The 21,296-nt window shown below is 43.7% G+C and overlaps 4 protein-coding genes across 6 annotated transcripts in view; 1 reads left to right on the plus strand and 3 right to left on the minus strand.

Moving 5' to 3' along the window:
- Positions 1-1,173: 1,173 nt before the first annotated feature.
- LOC129833460 (60S ribosomal protein L27) lies at positions 1,174-3,322 on the minus strand. Its single transcript, XM_055898085.1, has 5 exons — positions 3,233-3,322; positions 2,417-2,499; positions 2,101-2,270; positions 1,430-1,540; positions 1,174-1,263 (listed from the first exon to the last, which is right to left on the minus strand). The coding sequence occupies exons 2-5, from the start codon at positions 2,495-2,497 to the stop codon at positions 1,215-1,217; spliced, it is 411 nt and encodes a 136-aa protein (XP_055754060.1). The 5' UTR covers positions 2,498-2,499; positions 3,233-3,322; the 3' UTR covers positions 1,174-1,214.
- Positions 3,323-3,848: 526 nt separating this feature from the next.
- LOC129833458 (RUN domain-containing protein 1-like) lies at positions 3,849-8,930 on the minus strand. 2 transcript variants are annotated; one of them, XM_055898083.1, is made up of 6 exons: positions 8,871-8,930; positions 8,365-8,747; positions 7,207-7,365; positions 6,891-7,089; positions 6,662-6,757; positions 3,849-6,573 (listed from the first exon to the last, which is right to left on the minus strand). In XM_055898083.1, the coding sequence occupies exons 2-6, from the start codon at positions 8,590-8,592 to the stop codon at positions 5,711-5,713; spliced, it is 1,545 nt and encodes a 514-aa protein (XP_055754058.1). In that variant the 5' UTR covers positions 8,593-8,747; positions 8,871-8,930; the 3' UTR covers positions 3,849-5,710. The 2 variants fall into 2 exon arrangements, with proteins under 2 accessions (XP_055754058.1, XP_055754057.1); XM_055898082.1 differs by having other exon boundaries at positions 8,365-8,925.
- A 1,856-nt stretch (positions 8,931-10,786) lies between these two features.
- Positions 10,787-19,334, minus strand: LOC129833461 (progranulin-like). The gene is made up of 17 exons (XM_055898086.1): positions 19,228-19,334; positions 18,790-18,930; positions 18,383-18,520; positions 17,792-17,920; positions 17,538-17,622; positions 17,327-17,433; positions 16,958-17,108; positions 16,748-16,852; positions 16,554-16,645; positions 16,172-16,414; positions 15,537-15,747; positions 15,325-15,416; positions 14,943-15,185; positions 14,204-14,533; positions 12,724-12,966; positions 12,203-12,448; positions 10,787-11,989 (listed from the first exon to the last, which is right to left on the minus strand). Exons 2-17 carry the CDS (start codon positions 18,928-18,930, stop codon positions 11,846-11,848), a joined length of 2,700 nt encoding a protein of 899 aa, XP_055754061.1. The 5' UTR covers positions 19,228-19,334; the 3' UTR covers positions 10,787-11,845.
- Positions 19,335-19,485: 151 nt separating this feature from the next.
- Positions 19,486-21,296, plus strand: part of LOC129833464 (probable mitochondrial glutathione transporter SLC25A39) — a 29,389-nt gene continuing 27,578 nt past the window's right edge. Inside the window, exon 1 of one of the 2 annotated variants that reach the window (XM_055898090.1) lies at positions 19,486-20,007. The gene's annotated coding sequence lies outside the window, so the exon portion shown is untranslated. The remainder of the gene's footprint in view (positions 20,008-21,296) is intronic. The other variant, XM_055898089.1, reaches the window with a different exon arrangement.

Below are 21,296 nucleotides of genomic sequence, written 5' to 3' on the forward strand. Positions count from 1 at the left end.
ATAACTAGTTGGTTAGTGGAAGACATGTGTAATAGCTGCAATGCATGGTAATAACGTTTATTAGCTTGGTGCATGTTATAAGCACATTAAGTAGAAAATCTTACAGGACCTGCCTTACAACAGGCCTACAAGGCCTCAGTCCAGCCTCTCACAGCTTATTGCGGACAGTCTGAGCACTGATGGAGAGATTGTGCGTTCCTGGTGTAACTCGGGCAGTTGTTGACATCCTGTACCTGTCCCGCAGGTGTGATGTTCGGATGTACCGATCCTGTGCAGGTGTTGTTACTCGGTCTGTCACTGCGAGGACGATCAGCTGTCCGTCCCGTCTCCCTGTAGCGCTGTCTTAGGCATCTCATAATACGGACAGTGCAATTTATTTCCCTGGCCACATCTGCAGCATGCCTAAGGCACAGCCACACAGATGAACAGGGACCCTGGGCATCTTTCTTTGTGTTTTTCAGTCAGTAGAAAGGCTTCTTTACAGCGTTACGTTTTCATAACTGTGATCTTAGTGTCCTAAAGACGTTCCACAGGTGCATGTTCATTGTTTATGGTTCATTGAACAAGCATGGGAAAGTGTTTAAACCCTTTACAATGATCTGTGAAGTTCAAAAAGAAAGGAGGACCAAGGCACTCTTCATATAATTAATTAAAATGCCTTGATTAGTATGGCATGTTCAATAGAAACAAAGTTGTTTAAAAACCGACGCGTTTCGGCTGCATGGCCTTCGTCAGGGAGTTATTTGGATTTTTACAAATGATCTTTGAAAGACAGGGTCCTGAAAAAGGGATTTTTTTGTTGTTGCTGAGTGCTATATAAAATTACCTTGAATAGATTTCTCAGGTGTGCTAGTGGCTGGAAAACATGCATTCAGTAGCTTGGTGACCAGTGCCATACTGATACCATTAGACCAATATGATAGTGTGGGAATGGATATGAGCAAAATGTAAAAGGACAAGTGTACTTCACCGCATTTCTAACAAATTTCCACTTGTCAATGCCATGTTAACACAAGTCTGGTTGGGCCAATAAGTTAATTTATGACATTATCATTAACAAGCAGCTTTTGTAAACACCTTTCTACTGCTTTTTATGAAGCAATAAATCAGCTGTATTGCTTAATCTCCAACACATCTTACACTTGTCAATAAAACCACAAATGAAAACACAAGTCAATTTTTTTAATACATTTATTAGTGAAACCAATTAACGCCTAGAATCGAAGCTTCTGGAAGAACCATTTGTTCTTGCCTGTCTTGTACCTGTGGATAGAAAAAAAAACATTTTAGAAAAGGTTTACAATGGAGATGAAAAAGCCTGCTATTTTATTATCCTATAGTAGTTACGCTACTTGTATCAGATATTATCAGGACAAAGAACCTGTGCATTTCTCACAAGTCCTGGTTCCTGGTGTGGGAAAAGACTCACCTCTCCTCAAACTTAATCTTGGCCTCGCGTCTGGCTTTGCGTTTCAGGGCAGGGTCTCTGAAGACATCCTTATTGACGACAGTTTTGTCCAGAGGAATGTCCACGGAGTATCTGAGCACAGGGAAAAACACAGCAAGAGGTTTAGTAAGACACCTACGTCAAATTCCTATAAAGGACACAAACATAAGTGGATAAAACTTCTCCATCAACTACTCTGAACATTCCAAGAATAAAGAATGAAAATCAAACCAAGCCATCTATTAAGTTTACTAATGCATGCATAGATGAAATGTGTTGAGAAGCCAGACTTCACTAGCGTGCTGACTCAAACTGTACTTTGCTGGCTCAGATTGCTCTTTCCAGCACAGCTACTGCAACTATGGTGGATATGGATACATAACCAGGCCAGCTCAGTACAACATGGCTTAGGAGTGTGAAAGGGTAGTTCACCACATCCAACAGAATAGGGTCCACTCTGTACACCATCTATACATTCCTTGACATTGCACCCTACTTAATAGATCCCTGTCAGTTTGGCCACTGCTAGAATTCCATAAAAAATGTAGACATATTGCATGGATGCAATACTGCTAGTCACCTACAGTTTAGTCTCACATGTCAGCAGGTAGCCACCTAAACAACCATTACTCCCATGTCCACCTGGCACTGACCTGGTGGGCATGAGGTGATTGTAGTTGTACACCTTTACGAAGGCCTTGATCTTGGACCTCTTGGCAACCTTCTTCTTGCCCATGGTTGTGGTCACTTTGCGGGGGTAGCGGTCAATGCCCGAGACCAGTGCGTGGCTATAAGGGCGGTCTGAGGTGCCATCATCAATGTTCTGGAGGAAGAGAATCAATATATAGTTAGCTGTTCAGTTACCAGTGTTTATGAACCACATTGCAAGAGGATTATCCAAGCAAACAGTAACTAATCAAACTGGGAGTGAAATATGCACATTTAGCAATAGCTCAGGATCAAACTTACCTTGACTATAACAGCTTTACGACCAGCGTAGCGCCCAGCAAGGACCATCACCACCTTCCCAGGTTTCATGAACTTGCCCATCTCTGGGTGACAAGAGAAGTGAGTTACAAAAGAAAAGCATTATTACTAAGACAAGACGCCATGGAATGGTCAATGTGGGACAATATTCACTGCTTCTAGATATCAGTCGTATCTGTGTTATCTACGGAATACCGGTATGCTATTAGCTAAACTAGCTACGTCAGCTTGGACGTCAGATGACCAATGACTGAACGCGATTGCAGGAGCAACAAGGACGTAAATTAGCAAAGTCGTGCAACGAAAAACGGTATTTTATGAAAAGTTAAATTACATGTCTTAACCAACGTTCTTTTGCTGTTTTTCAGCCGTGAGTACATTTTGACTCGTTCTATTGTCCAGCCCATCTAGACAGCCATCACTGTTATTTACCTATTCAGGTTACCATTCAGGTGAGATGTTGTATACATTCATGCAATTACATTTAAATAGGCAATCGGACGCCATTAACTGAGCACATTGTGGCTATCCGATTATATAAATTACATAACCGAAGTGGTTGGTTTTGAATCGACATGAACCACATCAAGAAAACTGCCATGTTGAAATGCTAGCTATATGGATAGCGGACACTATATAAAAGTACACCTTTTTCCAATATAAATGTCAAATTAAGGGAAATTATCCCCAAACCCGGATCTTAAACGTATACTTTAGGGTAAAAAACAATTAAGAAGTATGTAAACGTCAGGATTTATCAAGATGGTTGAAGATTATTGCGTTGAGAAATTCACTCACTGGTGCTATTCTGTGGCCACCGCTAGCAGGAAAGGAAGTTGAGAAGATTTTCGTGACCTTTCACATCAAATCAACGATGCGTCATTTCCGCCGAGCGGAACACTGCTCAGAACTGGTCCTGGAACAGTTCCTTTATTTTGGAACATCATAATAAAAAAAATAAAAAAAGGCAATTCAGTTAAGGACAAATTCTTATTTACAATGACGGCCTATCCTAACCCGGACGACCCTGGGCCAATTGTGGGACTCCCAATCACAGCCAGCTGTGATATAGCCCAGGATCGAACCAGGGTCTACAGTGATGCCTCTAGCACTGAGATTTAGGGCCTTAGACCACTTCGCCACTCAGGAGCTATTTATGTCAAGCTTATAAAAGGGAACCTAGAGTCAGCCCTATATTGAGTTTCTCTGTGACATGTTGCAATCAAGGTGTCCTATTCAGTTGTTGGCACAGTTGCCAGTGTTCTCTTATGCTGCTATGCAAAGTGATGGCCTGCAACTTGACTAAAGAGTCAGGCATCATTATTACCCCTGTATTTTATATGACTTATTAATGTGCATTGACAACAAGTGTGTTGAAAGCAATGAATGGATAGAAATTGTGCATGAGCTGAAATAAGTTTTCGAAATAGTTTATTTGCTCACATTCATAGTTATTGAACAAAAACAATAAACAGCTGTATAACTTTTTCTCAATCTGACCAGTAGGGTATGCACAAAAAAACAAAGAGACAGTAACTAAGTCTCATTTTTCATACAGAAATGTACATTCCTTAGTAATAGTATCGTGATGTGTGTGTTAACAGTAGTTTTGACAAGAGCACAGTGCATTTGAAAAGTAACAATGCAGGCTAAATGAAGGGGGTATTGATATTCACATTAACACCTCAGAAGTATGCAAACCAAAGTATCCCTTTCGATGTAGGACAACCTGTCCTCCCATACACTACATGGAGATGCACACCAGTAAAGCACAGACCAGATCCAAGCATAGTCTGGTAGTGGTCCGGCTGAGGCATTTGCAATTTACTATACAACAAAATAGAAATAGATCTCAATACAATACCATAGACCATAAGAGAATAGAACAGAAAGTCTGGGAGTAGCACTTAACAAGTAACAAAGTAGGTTATACCTTAATATGAGGAGGGTTGGAAAAGCCATACCAGGGATGATAACAGTTTTCACTCATGTGGAAATGAACAGTATCTATGGTTTGTACATTCAGCTTTTCAGGATACACCCCATGTGATTCACATGTAATAGGAAGATTTCACTTCAAGTGGTTTTCATTCACCATTCAAAAAACGAATAGAAACAGAGAAAACGATCACATCCCACAACCATCTTAAATATTGGACGATGAAATATATAATTACATATAAGCTAAATAGTTAAATCATATATGTTCATTTATAATTTTTTTGGAATCACTTCCATTTGGACCAGTAAAGAAGCAGCAGTTAATACAGGGTCTCTACGTTATCCACCTTCTTTAAGACACGTTAGGCAGGTTCTGCTTATTTCTCAACAGAGAGACACTACATGCTGCATGAGTGATCATTTTGATTTTCAGGACACTTGTGACATCTTTAGAATTTTGACCTCTCTTGTACATTCATTGGTGAGAGCATACACTGTTGCCATGTTCATTTGACCTGAGTGCATTGAATAGTGCGCGTCTTCTGTGAACACAACAGGGGAGTGATGAGTAACCACAGACAGAGAGCAATGCTCAGTGAATGTGAACTGTAGTAACCCATATTATTCTCTTCCATAGAGAACACAAAATGTACAGTTTAGTGACAGTGCAGGATACTAGTCTGTTTTTGCCCATATTACAGAGTATGGGGAGGGAATGACTATACATTTGGTCACATTGATGATCACCCATTATATAGGTAATCATTATACAGTAGTGAATTACTGTAAAAAGCCAACCTCATGATATTATCTGCATAGGTCTGAGCTACTGTATCTCATCTCCATAGGGACAAGTCAAACAACATCCCTTAGGAAACGCTTCCTTTATGTGGAGGCAACAAGCTCCATATAATGCAATGTAACAAGTAATTAAGATCTTGATATGCTCCCTTTGAGTGGTTATGGGGGGGGCATTGATAAATTAAATTTAGTTACAGATTTTCTATATAAAAATCCGATTTGCTATATAATGCATCTCAACATTGCACACTTGATTTTTGTTGAAAAGCTTTGCACGGAATTCATGCCATGTTTTTAGACAGGATGCTTACAAAAATGTTTTGACCCAATGACCCAAGATACATTTAAAGTAAAACAGATAAAGCAACATTAGCACAAATATTTTATGCCAATTATAATTTCAGCACTTGAGGGAGACCCAAACCATGCATTCCGGTCCGCAAAGGCCAGTTGATTGTATTATTTTTTACCCTTAAAATCAGGCCTGGTAACCATGTGAGCTGAAAGCATGGTTTTGGTGTCTCTCGACAGTTCTCAGAAGGCATCCTTGATGTTCTTGAGCTGCCTCACAGCCAGGTCCACCGGCAGGTTAAACTTGAGGTGGCTGATACGTCCCAGGATGCGCAGGGCTCCCTCGAAGCCTGTCTGGGCCATGTAGCTCCAGTGCTGGTAGTGTGGGTGCACCAAGGCCCCTGACTTGCACAGCAGGTTAAGCCATGACACTAGCCTCTGCTCGTTAAGAGCCATGCATACCAGAGCCTTGAACTCTGAGTCTGCTCCTCGCTTGTAGCGATCGTGCTCCAGCAACACTGAGTGAATGGCCCAGAGCAGAGACTGCTTGGGTGTGACAGTGACCGGATTGCCCGCAACAGGTAGGCTGAAGGACTGCGAGAGTTGGCGGGCTGGCGACTCCACGAAGGCCTTGCCATTTTTGGAGTGGTAGTACTTGACAAAGAGCTCCCAGGGGTGGATGGTTGTTGGGCCAGGTCTGTAGGGCAGCAGGCAGGAGATAGGGGCCAGCACCAGGCTCATGCCCTGGGAAGGGGAGTAGAGACCGTGGGCTAGCAGGTCTCTCAGAGCCATGGCCAGCTCCTTCCTCACTGAGGCAGTGAGCTCATCACGGGACCCCAGGGCCAAGCTGCTGTTGTAGCTGACCACGTGATCTACTGAGGGCTGTCTGCACGAGGCCTGCACTCGAACCCGGTCTACAGCCCCCTCCAGACGCTGCAGCAGAGGGCCGTAGTCCTGGCCCCCTTCCCCCTGCGACCACATGCTCTGGGGAACGTGGCCAGCAGCACAGCCAAACTGGCTCACTGCAAAGATCTGCAGCACAGCCAGGGCCCGCTGGATCAGCTGCAAGCCTGTCTGCCTCATCTTCTGGGCCTGCTCTGGGTCCACTATGGGCAGGAGAAGAGAATCATTAGAACAGATGTATTGTGAGTGATGTTGTAGAGCTTATGATAATAATGCTGGGTGATAACTGACTTTTCTTCCTCCCTCCAGGGGCTCTGGTGTTGGGCCCTGCTGTCCTCGGCTGCTGGCTGGGTTCACCGTCAGACAGAAGAGGGTTCCCTACCTCATCTGTTGGGTAAAGGGAAAATACAGTAGTAAGTCAGAATATTGGTGGAATATTTCTGTAACAAAGTGTGTATTAGTGAGCTTCCAAGACACCTAACCACAGCCAACATGGCATCCTAGGCCCACTGCCACCTACCCTGGATGAAGTTGATGAACATCTCTAGGTCCCTGATCTGGGTCTTGAGCTGGTCCACCAGCTGCTCCTTGACCCTGGCTGGGTTGACTATTTGAGCGATGGCAGCGTCCACTCTCTGTCTTAGCTCCTCAGGCGTCAGGTTCCCTATGTCCTCGTTGAAGTTCACATCCAGCTTCTTGATCAACTCGTCAATGATTACCTGGCAGTGGAAGAGTGGAACCGTCATGAGTATTACCAGGACATTACACATGGGAAGGAAACAACATTGTATCGAATAGACTTTTAGGAGACTTCTGGTACATGAACGGAGCCCTACCTTCTGTCTCTCCATGACCACAGACTGGGGCAGGGAGTCGTAGCTGCCCTCCTGGTAGGCATAGCGCTCCAGGTCATCCAACTGGGTCTTCAGCTGGACGATGAGCTCCTTCTGCTTCTCCCTCTGGACCTCCAGACGCTCTCTCTTCTCCCTCTCACTCTGTGTGGAGAAGAGAGAACACAGAATACACTGTCAGTGGAGGACTGGGGTGTACAAAGGGGACAGGGAGTGATGGGGAGGGTCTATGCACAGCCCTTATTCATCATGCATGTTTACTAAAGACAGACAGACGAAACAGATGCTGGAGAGGAACAGAGAGCTGTAGCCATACTCACCAGGTCCTCCTACAAGTAAAGCATGTAGACACAGAGGAAATCAGAAAAAGAAAACCTTTAATCAAAGACAGTATTACATAAGCGGGCATTATCTCGAAGGTAAATGGAGAGCTGCATGGAGTAAACAATGGGGTTTGGTTTAGTTGTGCATACAGAAGCTATTATTTATAGAGATAATGATCTTCTGGAAGATGTTAACTGAGCCTGTGAGTCACTTATTGTGCTGATGAGATACCACCATTTTCAATCTTCCTCTGGAGATAACAGATCTCAGGGAACAGTACAGAGAGCACAGCCTTGGTGTTTTGATGCAAACCAAAGCCTTAATCAAAAGCCAGTTAGTCGCCCGGATATTTTCAATTCCTGTGAGATGTTTGACAAGACGGTGGCTGCTACTGCCTGTGTGTGTGTGCATACGCGCAGGTTTCCGAGTGTTGCATCCCAGGGTGTGTCTGAGTCTATATGTGTCCAGTGGTCATCCTTACAGCTGTCCGACTGACACTGAATGATGACCAGCCTACGTAAGGGCAGCAACTAATGTGACCACCACTCACCCCCATCCCTCACCAGGTATTACTGGTGGAACACTGTACTGACATTGGCGTAGGCCTAAATTGGTGTCTGTCTGTGGTCTGTTTTGTGGGGGACTAACATAACCTATTTTTCTACACATAATGGATAGCTTATAGCTTACATAATCACACAACCTCAAGCAATTGAGTGTTTGTGTTGACATCATTTTTCTACTTACTGAAGAGGAACCATTGTTTACATTCTTAGAGCTATCAAGTCTGACCAGCCGTGGGCTAGATGGACGACTTACCGCGTTTTCGAGTTGTTGGGTATCTTGTGGCCTGCATCCCACAACGTGAGGACAGCCTTTGAAAGCAAACTCCTCGAGTTCTACCAGCATCCTCTCCTTCTCATCATTCGGAGCGTGAACTATCTGCTTCAAGCGGAACTGCACTTGTGCAAAATGAGATGTCAAAGCGAGGAGCGAGGAATTCAGCAGGCCCTGTTCGTCCTCCAGTTTCCTCAATCTTGCGGTCATCTCCGTCTCACCAGACACAGCTGAGCCTTTCCTTCTCTGCTCGACCGCGTTTCCCTTCCCGCTCTCATCCTCCGGACTGGCTACAGCGCCGACGGGCGCCCATCGCTCGCCAGCCCCAGCAAAGGCAGCGTCGCTGTCCGAGGTTGACAGTTCCTCTGTCGACATGTTTGAAAGGTAATAAAGACAACGTTGTCCTCCGATATTAAAGTTATTGTCAACTGGAAACAACGCTTTGTTTTATCGTTTATGTACACCGTTTTAGAAATTAAAATAATTACCACCGATGAAGCAGGTGCATCGCCATCTTGATAGATTCTTAGGTCAAATGGAGAGGCGGGCTTCCAACACGTCATGAACAGTGCCACGTCATCGTAAAAGCACTGATCTGGTGTGCATATGAACTCCCTGCAAGAAACAGCAATATGCCATTTTAACCTATCCATAGCATTACTTCCCAGTGGGGCACAGTGACGAGAATAGTAGGAGTAAGGTTTTTTTGGTGTTTAATCCGGTCGTTGAGCAGAGTACCAATCTTGAAGAAACCATTTGAGTTATCCAAACTGGTGGAGAGAGCACTGGGTAAAGTGAAGGTTGTGAGGATCACGAGAGGCGGGCTTGTTTTGATTCTGTGGATCAGAAGGAACTTACCTTAATTAATCGATTTTCTAAATTGCTAGCCCATCCAACTACCTCATCACCATACTGTATTTATTTATTGATCTTGCTCCTTTGCACTCCAGTATATCTACTTGCACATTCATTTTCTGCACATCAGTCACTCCAGTGTTTAATTGGTATATTGTAATTACTTCGCCACCATGGCCTATTTATTGCCTTACCTCACTTATTTTACCTCAATTGCACACACTGAATATATTCTTTTTCTACTGTATTATTGACTGTATGTTTGTTTATTCCATGTGTAACTCTAACTTGTATGTGTCGAACTGCTTTGCTTTATTCTTGGCCGGGTCGCAGTTGTAAATGAGAACTTGTTCTCAACTAGCCTACCTGGTTAAATAAAGGTTAAATAAAATAAAAAAGTTTAAAGTGTCATGTGTGTCTCTTCGGAACAGGGCACCCCTCGAGGGGGTTATATCAGGCCGCCGCAGGCGTCTCGTGGGAAGTTGATTTTGAAGAGATGGAAAATACTCCTGGAGTAATTGAAGCGCGTTGGATGAATCATGTGATGAATGGTGAAAAAATGAAGTCTATTTGTTCTTTTGTTTTTTTGATGAGGAGTCTCCTTACTCAAGTGCAGTTAGGGTATATTAACTACAGAGTCAGAGCATTTATACCAAGATCAATACAGTGTAATCATTGTGAAGCTTTTGGTCATGTAGCAAGTGTTTGCAGAAGGGAGAAGCCAAGTGGAAGGGACCATATGTTTATAAAAGTGATGAATATGTGACATGTTGCAATTGCGGTGGGAACAATGAAGCCACGTCTTCCGAATGCCCCACAAGGGTGAAAGAGAATGAGGTGGCTTAGTCAGGGTTGCACAGAGTATTTCATATGCAGCAGCTATGAAAAGGTTTGAATGGTGCTCCAGAAGAGTCCAAGGTAGTGGATAGGCCTAGCCTGCAGGGATTGCCTTTCACCAGCAGGACCCTGACGTTTTAAAGGTTAAGAAGGTGGACTTTGTGGCATTTATAGCTATGGTAATTATTGACACTGCCAAGGTGGGGAGAAGGTTCAGGAAGATAGAAATCATAGTGATTGCGGTGGAGCGGTTCCTGGGGCAGAAAGATTTCACAGCAAAGGAGTTATGGAATATTGCCCCAAGCCGTACCACCCTCTCAGGCCCTAGAGCCTGAGAAGGGAGATATGGGGATCTAAAATAGAAGTGGGAGTTTGTTTTGTCTATATACCATTTTTTTTATTAGGGTGGATTAAGTTAGTATCATTATTACGTATGGATTTATTCATTATATTTTATTGGTTTCCAACCGTCCAGTTGGTGGCGCCAATACACCTTTTTGGGTGTAGTCCGCCATAAAACCCACAGAAAACTTTCCAGTAATTGGTAATTAGTATCAGACGTTGAATATGGTTTTTCTCCAAATGTAGTCCACTCGGTACTCACCTTTATCACCTCTTGAGTTTTTACCTTTTTACTTGCAAGGCCTACTATAGTTACATACTGGGCACAGATTTGAGTGAACACTGATCACAAACCAACACATGCATAGTGTACAATTGATTTGGCAATGACTTATTTTTTTATTCACATTTTACAGCAAATTAATTCCCTTTGGTAGCAACAACCTGAATCATTACGGACTATTTAAAATGGCATAATTTCTAAAACACAAGGAAGTGAGATAATCCATCTCTTACTTAAAACGTGGTAGCAACAAGACGGAGGGCATATGGGGCAGCAGGTAGCCTAGTGGTTAGAGCGTTGGACTAGACGGAGGGCATATGGGGCGACAGGTAGCCTAGTGGTTAGAGCGTTGGACTAGTAACCGAAAGGTTGCAAGCTCGAATCCCCGAGTTGACAAGGTAAAAACCTCTCGTTCTTTCCCTGTATAAGGCCGTAGGGTTGTCATTGAAAATAAGAATTTGTTTTTAAAGGTAAAAAAATATATATTTCAAGTTTTCCCAAGTAGACAGTATCAGTTCAGCCACAGGGTGTAATATTTATTTTATTTAACCTTTATTTAGCTAGGCAAGTGAGTTAAGAACAAATTCTTATTTACAATGACAGACTAATGTAAAAGGCATTTCAAAGGTATACCTGAAACTATGAGGCACAGTGCACTTCATATGGTCAACTAAAAAACAAAACACTCTTCCTGTTTAAAAGGTAACATCAAACATTGTAAAACAGTACTAAGTTCTTGTCATTTATATGCTCCTCTGTGTCAATCTTGATAGTAGCTTACAACTAGTTTTATATCACATTCCAATCCTTCCCTGAGCCACATCCCTAAAAGATTGTTCAACATTGGTATCTCATTTTTGGAGTGATTTCAAATCCTTGATAGTTTCTGTTCATGAGCAAGCATGGGTATCTCTTGAAGTAAATGTAGTAACATTCCAAGCACCTACCAATGGCGCAAAATGTTACTTATTTTCACTCCCCTTTCCTATAAATACACACACTATTTTTCCTCTGTAAAAAACACAATTTGATATACTGTAACAGTGATATTAAGTTCCTGCGTCCCTTCATTAGTGCAATGCGTCTGGTGGTGGAGTGTTGGCCTATCACTCCAACGGTTGGAGTGATAGGTCTAGCCCAATGTTGTCACACACGCAGGGCTCTCTTCTTGTTGGAGAAGAACACCTGCCAGTGGTCCCATTTGAAGCCAGTGGACTGGGTGCAGGACCCTCCCTCACCACAGGTGTAGCCTGTAGTACAGCAGTGCTTCATGTCACTGCAGCACACCGCCTAGGAGGACAGGTGGAGGAAGACAGGGATAAGGTGGAAGGGAGAGTAAAAAAAAAGAGAGAGGAAGCAATGAGAGAAACCATATAGGAATTTGACTATTCAATAGAAGGAGAGTAGATGCCTTAGTCTTGAACTTCACTAACATTAGTATGACATTTTAATTTCTAGAAATGTTTGTGGTGTCTGGTGAGAGGGCAGAGGAGTATATCATACATTTGGAACGGGACAGCAGGCCCATGTAGTGGCGGAGACCTTGCAGCATGTCTCCTCATTATTGCAGACAAACGGCCCCCCACAGTGGATTTCCTTATCTTGTGGGGTCGGGGGCTCAGGCGCAGACACCCGAGTTAGGGGTACCGTCTGGAACTGAAGAAACATTAGTTTCTGGCAAGTCCCTGAGCCCATGTTACAGCTGTAGCCCTGTGGACAGCAGTGCTCCTCATCTGCACAGCACACAGCCTATACAGGGAGACAAGACAGAGAAATTATTTTTATTTTATTTAACTAGGCAAGTCAGTTAAGAACAAATTCTTATTTACAATGACAGCCAACCCTGGCCAAAACTGGACAAATGCTGGGCCAATTGTACGCTGTCCTATGGGACTCCCAATCACAGCCAGATGTGGTACAGACATGAAAGGTTTCCCATGTGAGATAGCAGAGCAAAATTGTTTCTAGGGTTCTGTATATGCATGTGCATACCAACACACACCCTCGCTCACACAAACACACACCTTGCGCAGGGGGCAGCAGCCCCACTGTCCTGTGGAAAGTTGGCAGCAGCTGGAGCCTTCAGGGCATCTGTTCTGGGTGTCACACTTCACAGAGAGGGGGGCAGTGAGGGCACTGTCATCTGGCTCAGCTGCCAGCTTGTTGTACCATGGGATCACCACCCCACCCTTAGAGCAGGAAGTCTTGCGCATATCACATATGTAGTCTTTGGGACAGCAGTGCTCTCCATCAGCACAGCACACTGCCTGGGGAAGAGGGAACAGCGAGTAGTGAGGGAAAGGGCTTTCATTCCCTAAAATCCTTCCTCACTAGTTGGGAACACCATTAATAGTGCTGAGTGATTGACCAACATTTTGGTTATCAAGCAACTAATTGACCGATGTCAGTTAAATTATTTAAATTCCATTTCGTTCAGTTTTCTTTTTTTTATGAGCTCAATGCGCACGTTGCAGTTTCTTTAGAGATAAATCAGATCCAGCCTGAACTGTGAGATGTTGTAGGGGGTTGTTTCCAACAGGCCAATATTCTACATAGTTTAGCGCATAAAACATTGTAATTAACTACAATGACTATAATCCATTGCGCATCGCATCGACTTGTCTGGTCTGTGTTTCTTTTATGCCTGCTACAGAAGGGATATAGAGAGCGCTTGAGAAGCAGACCAGGCTGGGGTTTGAGAAGTCAATGGGACAAGTAAAAAAAGTGTCCTTACATTTTTTATTTTTAAATCTAATTACTTTTTTTTTCTCCAAATCTAAAGGTACAACCTAGATTCGAGCCAATGTCTTAAGTAGTTGAACAAGTTATTACACCAACCTCGTGAAAGTGACAATCTTACACGTTTGAATTTTGATCAAAAATTACTATATTGAAGAAGTGCCTTTGATTTGATGGCATGAACATGCGCAGCTCAGCACGTGATGCCCGTTAGACCCAATGGCGTTTCTACGCATGAGCTTAGCTAGCCAACGTCGCCATGACATCGTCTACAAGCATGATTGGAAATTTCTATTGGAGAAGCAGTTTCTGCCTATCTTCATACTGTACTGACTTTGGAGCAGCTGTTGCTTCGCGAGGTATCTCTACCTGAAAATACATGATCAAAGTGATTGCTAGTTGTTATTCAGCAGTCATAAAAGTATGCCTTATTTATGTTGAAGAACTGCAAAATAGTGATTTTGTCAGAAGGCATAGGCAGCAGCTCTATAGAGATGAAATGATGAATTGGAATGAAATAAAGTTATAAATTAAAACAAATGTAATACACACAAAAGCTAATATTTTATTAAAGTAAAGCAATGTGATAAGCAGTAATGGGCAGTCACTTCCACCATGGGACTTTTATTGTTTTATTATGTGCTGTTACAGCATTCAACCCAAATAATCGAAACCGAAATCCGTATTTTTTTTAATAATGAACCGAAACCGAACAGACCTCAAAAGCACCAATTGCTCAGCACTAACCATTACTGTAACACTCACCTGTGGCAGTGGGCAGCAGCCCCATTTCTGGGTGGATTTCATAAAGCAGCAGGTGGCGTCCTTTGGGCAGCTGGTGTGGGCGTCACACTGTGTCCTGTGCAACTCCTCGTCTTCGTCACTTTCATCATCCTCTGTAGGCAGCTCCATGTCATCCATCTGCACCCCCTGGTGGTCTGCGGGTGCCTCCTCATGATCAGGTGCCTGGGTTGTGAGGGTGGGCACCTTCCCCACCATCGGCTCTGGCCCTGAGGGGCCATCACAGGTGAGGGTAGCCAGGTCACAGGTGCTGCCATGGGGGCAACAGTGCTCGTGGTCCTCACAGCAAACAGCCTTAAGGAAGGGAAAGGACACACAACAAGCCTTTATAGAAATTATGTAGAACTATTGCTGGTAGCAGAAGAGATTATGCAAGGTTAGAGAAAAGTTGTGACTCCCTATATTACCCACTTTCCCAGTTCCACTTTTCAATGAAACATAGCCCCCCTTGATATAAAACAACATGTGGTTCAAGCTCCAAAACCCATTTACAAGGAAGAAGAAAGGTGAAGATCACAAGCAGCAGCAAGCTGACAGGAGTAAAGATTGAGGAAGTGATACTGGGATGTTGTAAAGACCAAAACTAAGTGCCTCTTTGTTAGCCATACAGAATCTCTCACCGCATCGCACAGCAGTCAAGTTAAGAGGCCATTCATGAATTTGCCTATCCACAGCAGCAGTAGCCATATCTATTTGTCCCTACCTCAGGCAAGGGGCAGCATTCCCAGTCTCCTGACGCTGTCTTGCAGCAGGTGGTGTTGTCGGGACACACATGGGTGGGGTCACAGGTAACATCTCCTGGCAATTTACCCTCCCGAGGCACGGCAGGAACCTTCTTCAGCCAGGGCTCAGAGGGGGAGCCTGAGGGGTCGTCACACGTCTGGGCAGCCAGGTTGCACTTCTTACCATGAGGGCAGCAGTGGACCAAGTCACTGCAGCAAACTGCCTGGAAGGGAGAAGAGCACAAACAAAAAGGAGAAGCTGTCACGGGACAAGCAAAAGACATGCAATCAGGTTGATCTATCTTGAAGAAATGGATTAGCTAAGAGATTGAATGGGCCCCTACAGTATGAGACATAGCATACCTGTGGCAGAGGACAGCATGCCCATCCTCCTTCCTGTGTTTTACAACATGTGGTTCCATCCGAACAGGCCGTTGACTCATCACAGGGAACGTCTGGAGAGACAGCAGGGTGTTAGCGATCAACACAACTGGACGAGCTAACAACATATTTAATAAAGCAGCAGGTGGTGTGGGCGTCATACTGTGTCCTGGGCCCCTCCTCATCTTCATCACCTTTGTCATCTTCTGTAGGCAGCTCCATGTCATCCATCTGCACCCCTTGCTGGTCTGTGGCTGCCTCTTCATGATCAGATGCCAGGGTTGTGAGAGCTGGCACCTTCCCCACCATGGGCTCCGACCCTGAGGGACCATCACAGGTGAGGCCAGCCAGGTCACAGGTGGTGCCATGGGGGCAGCAGTGCTCGTGGTACTCACAGCAAACAGCCTGGAGGGAGGAAGGGATAGACACACAACAAACATTTTCTGTCATTTAAGACTGTCACAAGCCTTTCTAGGAATTATGTAGAGGTATTGCTGGTAGCAGAAGAGATTATGCAAGTTAGAGAAAAGTTGAGACTCCCTAGATTACCCAGTTTCCCAGTTCTACTTTTCAATGCTATAAAAACAACATGTGGTTCAAGCTCAAAATCCCCTTAACAAGGAAGAAGAAAGGTTAAGATCACAAGCAGCAGCAAGCTGACAGGAGTGAAGAATGAGGATGTGATACTGGGATGTCGTAAAGACCAAAACTAAGTGCCTCTTTGTTAGCCATACAGAATCTCTCACCGCATCGCAGAGCAGTCAAGTTAAGAGGCCATTCATTAATTTGCCTATCCACAGCAGTAGTAGCCACATCTCTCTGTCCCTACCTCAGGCAAGGGGCAGCAGGCCCAGTCTCCTGACGCTGTCTTGCAGCAGGTGGTGTTGTCGGGACACACATGGGTGGGGTCACAGGTAACATCTCCTGGCAATTTACCCTCCCGAGGCACGGCAGGAAACTTCTTCAGCCAGGGCTCAGAGGGGGAGCCTGAGGGGTCGTCACACGTCTGGGCAGCCTGGTTGCACTTCTTACCATGTGGGCAGCAGTGGACCAAGTCACTGCAGCAAACTGCCTGGAAGAGAGAAGAGCCCAAACAAAAAGGGGAAGCTGTCACAGGACAAGCAAAAGACATGCAATCAGGTTGATCTATCTTGAAGAAATGGGTTAGCTAAGAGAGTGAATGGGCCTCTACAGTATGAGACATAGTATACCTGTGGCAGAGGACAGCATGCCCATCCTCCTTCCTGTGTTTTACAACATGTGGTTCCATCCGAACAGGCCGTTGACTCATCACAGGGAACGTCTGGAGAGACAGCAGGGTGTTAGCGATCAACACAACTGGACGAGCTAACAACATATTCCACAGCACTATTGTATTGTTCTAAGAAGAAGTGTAATGTCATACCTCCTGTCTTAATGAAGGGTGGAGAAGTACCCTCCCAAAGAAAAGCAGGACTACTATTGGCTGAGGTGGTAGTGTCGGGAATAGGTGTTGTCACTTGGGCAACTTCTGAAAGCACGTACAGCAAAATAATCATATACACATTAACATCCAGACAGTGATTGGTACAAAAATAGACCAGGAAAATATGCCTTTTTTGGGGGGGAAACCTACCATTCTGGTTTTCCCACTCTGCCCTCTTGCGGGCAGGGAACTTAGCCCACATGGGCATTTCCTTGTTGGTAGTGGATATACACTTGGATTGCTTGATGTCACAGGTGCTGCCCTCAGGACAACAGTGAATCTTATCTTCACAGCACACAGCCTGGTCAGTACACACAGACACATAGAGAATCACCACATGAGAAGACCATATATAAACAAAGGGTTAGCACATAGGCCATGCAAATCCTTGATTAGACATCTCTCCATGGAGTGATTACAGACACTGGAGAGTGTACATGTCACACATTCAAAGGACCAATATTATTCCTGACTGGCAAATCCATGATGGTAACCCCCTAGCCCCCTCCTCCCCTGTACCTTGGGCATGGGGCAGCACCCCCAACTCCCATCTGGAGTCTCACAGCATGTGGTTCCCTCTGGGCACTCAGACTCCTTGTCACTGCACATCACTGTAACAACAGGCTCTGCCGGGGTGGAAGAATGCAGAGGGGTTAGTAGGCAGAGGGGTTAGTGATGATGTTGCAACAGACGCATAAGATGGCAACATGTGACTCCACAAGAGTCTAACCTGTCTGTGTGATGCAGGAGCTGCAGTCTGTGCTGCACTGGTGGCCTTCAGGACAGCAATGTTTCCCATCAGAGCAAGGCACAGCCTGTGTGTACAATAGATCAATTTACAATTCACTCAGGCCTGCATCCTAACTTGATATCTGTGCACATAACTCCAGTTTTTCCATTGACACCAATGCATGTTTATGTGAACAGTATAACAATATGAATCTGGCGCAAAAGGCTAGATTGCAGCAGTGGTTAGGTTATTACATGAGCAACAGGACAGCAACCATAGCCTGTAGTGGCCTTCAGACAGGAGAACTCTTCGGGGCAGTGGGACTTGTCAGGGCAGATGTTATCATCCTCATCCCCGGCATATGCACTGATCATTCTGAAAGACTAGAGGGTAGAAAAAAATGCATTTGACTTTTTCAATGACAAAAAACATGACTGATCATAGTATTTTTGATTTCCTTACGTTCATCTAGATTAATTATGTTGTTGGAGAAAAATGGATTTGTTACAGTCTAATGCTATGTAAATGCTTGAGTTGAATAGTACTGTATGTACTTTTCACTGTTAATTTTCAGTACCCTCTTCACACACCGCACAAAGGATTGATTTGTTTTTGCCTCCTTATCTCTGGGGCACTAAAGGCATAACCAGGCTGAATTCTAGTTCTGTCTATTTAGGGGAGTGAAAAGATCTTTAGAGCCTATCTTAGGCTGTGAGAACTGGTTAGAACCAATTCTTGTTTGTATAAAGCTTTAAGAGAGGGGTAAGCAGTTCTTTGTGTACAGTGCATTTCAACGTTGTCAATAGTCAGCTAAACTTTCTTCCTGGATTCACTGACATTCTTACTTTAGGATATATGGACTGTTTAGCAGAGACTCTCTCCACCCATGGTAGGGAGACAGTTCCATTCACACACATGGACTCATTCACAACGCAGAGTGTTCCCTCAGGGCAGCAGTGGATATGATCCTCACAGCACTCAGCCTGAGAGAAATGGTAAGAGTAGTTTGATTAACAAAGTGTGTTAGAATCTCACATCTTACAGACCAAACAGATACTACGAGAGAATGCTAGCACAAGGGTGCAATTAAAGAGGTATCTATTTCAGGGTAAGAGACAATGACACCATAGTCTACCTATTTGGTTTTTACACTTCTAATAGATATAATTCAGTGTACAAGGGTTAGGGAACTCGGGTTCAGGCTGCAAATAAAGCTAAGGGCTAAGCTCTGCAGGCACCACCCCATACATACCTGATACATTGGGCAACATTCATAACCATCGGAGGGGACCTTGCAGCAGGTGTTGCCCTCCTCACACGCCTCTCCATCTGGGCAGTCATCAGCAGAGACCTGGGCCAGCAGGACCATACAGAGCACCAGATACCTCTGCATCTGGAGAGAAAGAGAGAGACAGAAATAACTTGTAACACAAACTATATATTATATACATTTATTGTACAATCAATAACTGACAAATTATATAAAGCTCTTTTGTACAAAAATGCATAAAATCGCAACAATGGAGTCATCAGAACTAAATCTAGACAGAACTCTCACTTTCCTCTTAACTAGAGTATACAATTTAATTTGCAGTAGAACATTTGGTGCAATTTCACTTGAGAAGTTTATAATTGAATATATTTGTCATTGAGATCTTGCCACTATCTAAATAAAAAAAGTTGACCATACCTCTATCTCAGTGACTTTACAGGTGTCAGCGCTCCTTGTGACAATGGCACTGTAGCCGACTTCTGAACGCGCTGAAGTTTCTCAACAACAAAATGTCGAGCAGAGGAAATATGTTCACGCCCCTAAATGTCTTCCTAGCTATTCGACATTCTGAATGGTTTACATAGGTGTCAATCTACCACACACGCGCCACTGACAGGTACTAGAAAAGCTTCTCCGCTAGGAGGTGCAGTAGTTCAAAGGACAAAAAACAAATACTGTCATTGGGACAAACCAATAATAACAGATAGGATGGAGGAGAAAGTGGGGATGTTGATGTTGTCGTTTCAATGAGCAAGGCAGAGGCAGCAAACCTGATATGGACAGTGATGGTGCAGAGATGGCAGGAACAGTGGAATAGAGATACGAAGGGCAGGCATTTATTTCAAGTACAGAGGCGGGGAGGGGAGGACGCACATTTATAATTCTAACAGTTTTTTTGTTGGCAGAGTATTTAATTGTCTTAAAATATAGTTCAATTTCTTTTTGCAAGGGAAGAATAAGAATAACCAAGCAAGAACCGTGGTCAGACTAATGGAAGGCGTGTCTTGTCACGGCAGACGAATCAGGGGTTGGTTTACTAGTGCCTATCTCGATAGCTTTGTCAGGTTAGCTAACAGCAGCTCACGTCTGTCGACAGCATGTCCATTCAACACTTAGGGAAACAGGCAACATGCCATGAAATCCCATCAAATTCACAACGCAGATAGATACCCTTTATAGCTACGCTATAAACTAGAGGTGAGTATCAAGCTTTGACATGTTTTATCTTCTGTTTTGCGATATTTAGTCAGCTAGCTAGCTAGTGTCTGTTAGCCAGCTAGCTAGCCTTAGCTATCAAGCATCTTGAATTGGGGAGGGCTGGCATGTGTTCCTGTTTTGCCATTAGATTAGCTACTCTACTGTACATGCATGATCGCTCTTGTCTAGCGCTACCTAGGTAGGTTCCACAACAAATGTTTTGTGAGCGTTTTATAATTGAGAAAGGAGCACGACAACCTGTTAAAAAAATTAAAACTTTTTTTTGAGCAAGACAACATGTCCGTGTTAGTCGTTCATCATCATTACATCACCACGCCAACAAGGCTACAAGGTCAGATTTGCTGACTGGGTGGAGATGTCACAAAGTATCTTTGTAGATGTGCATGTAGTGCAAACATGAGTATTAGTTACTTAGCTAACTACAGTTTGTTGTCGTGCACCATAATATAACTTTAGCTGGGTCATTCCTACTGAGCGGTGCCTTTTGGACCTAATAACTTTTGGGGAAATAAAGTATCTCTTTTTTTTTTCTAACAGAAAAAGGACATGTTTGACTTAAAGAAAAACATATTGATCAAACTCAGGCACTTACATTTTTTGAGGTGCATTTTCCAATCTGTTATGTGCATAATCCTAACAGGGTGGAAATGTTAAATCTAAATTAGCCATAGCTCTGTGAGTGAGAGATTGAACTAGCACAGTGGTTCCCAAACGTTTTATAGTCCCGTACCCCTTCAAACATTCAACCTACAGCTGTACCCCCTCTAGCACCAGGGTCAGTGCACTCTCAAATGTTGTTTTTTGCCGTAATTGTAAGCCTGCCACACACACACACTATACATTTATTAAACATAAGAATTAGTGTGAGTTTCTGCCACAACCTGGCTTGTGGGAAGTGAAAAAGAGCTCTATAGGACCAGGGCACAAATAATAATATAATTATCTCTTTATTTAACCATCTTACATATAAAACCTTATTTGTTAATCGAAAATTGTGACTAACTCGTCACAGGTTAATGAGAAGGTTGTGCTTGAAAGGATGCACATTTTTATTTCACCTTTATTTAACCAGGTAGACAAGTTGAGAACAAGTTCTCATTTACAATTGCGACCTGGCCAAGATAAAGCAAAGCAGTTTGACACATACAACAACACAGAGTTACACATGGAGTAAAACAAACATACAGTCAATAACACAATAGAAAAATAAGTCTATATACAATGTGAGCAAAAAGATGTGAGATAAGGGAAGTAAAGGCAAAAAAAGG

This window comes from Salvelinus fontinalis, chromosome 34 (assembly GCF_029448725.1).
Source record: "Salvelinus fontinalis isolate EN_2023a chromosome 34, ASM2944872v1, whole genome shotgun sequence".
NCBI lineage: Eukaryota > Metazoa > Chordata > Actinopteri > Salmoniformes > Salmonidae > Salvelinus > Salvelinus fontinalis.

Coding starts and splice junctions, on each gene's coding strand:
- LOC129833458 (XM_055898082.1), bottom strand. CDS start 8,757: ATGTCGACAGAGGAACTGTCAACCTCGGACAGCGACGCTGCCTTTGCT. Junction 7,366..8,364: donor CCCAACAACTCGAAAACGCG/GTAAGTCGTCCA, acceptor TTCTCCACACAG/AGTGAGAGGGAGAAGAGAGA. Junction 6,758..6,890: donor GTTCATCAACTTCATCCAGG/GTAGGTGGCAGT, acceptor TTTACCCAACAG/ATGAGGTAGGGAACCCTCTT.
- LOC129833461 (XM_055898086.1), bottom strand. CDS start 18,930: ATGCAGAGGTATCTGGTGCTCTGTATGGTCCTGCTGGCCCAGGTCTCT. Junction 17,623..17,791: donor GTTGCTGTCCTGTTGCTCAT/GTAATAACCTAA, acceptor TTGTACACACAG/GCTGTGCCTTGCTCTGATGG. Junction 12,449..12,723: donor GCTGCTGCCCCCTGCGCAAG/GTGTGTGTTTGT, acceptor CTCCCTGTATAG/GCTGTGTGCTGTGCAGATGA.
- LOC129833460 (XM_055898085.1), bottom strand. CDS start 2,497: ATGGGCAAGTTCATGAAACCTGGGAAGGTGGTGATGGTCCTTGCTGGG. Junction 2,271..2,416: donor GTAAAGCTGTTATAGTCAAG/GTAAGTTTGATC, acceptor CTCTTCCTCCAG/AACATTGATGATGGCACCTC. Junction 1,264..1,429: donor AAGATTAAGTTTGAGGAGAG/GTGAGTCTTTTC, acceptor TTCTATCCACAG/GTACAAGACAGGCAAGAACA.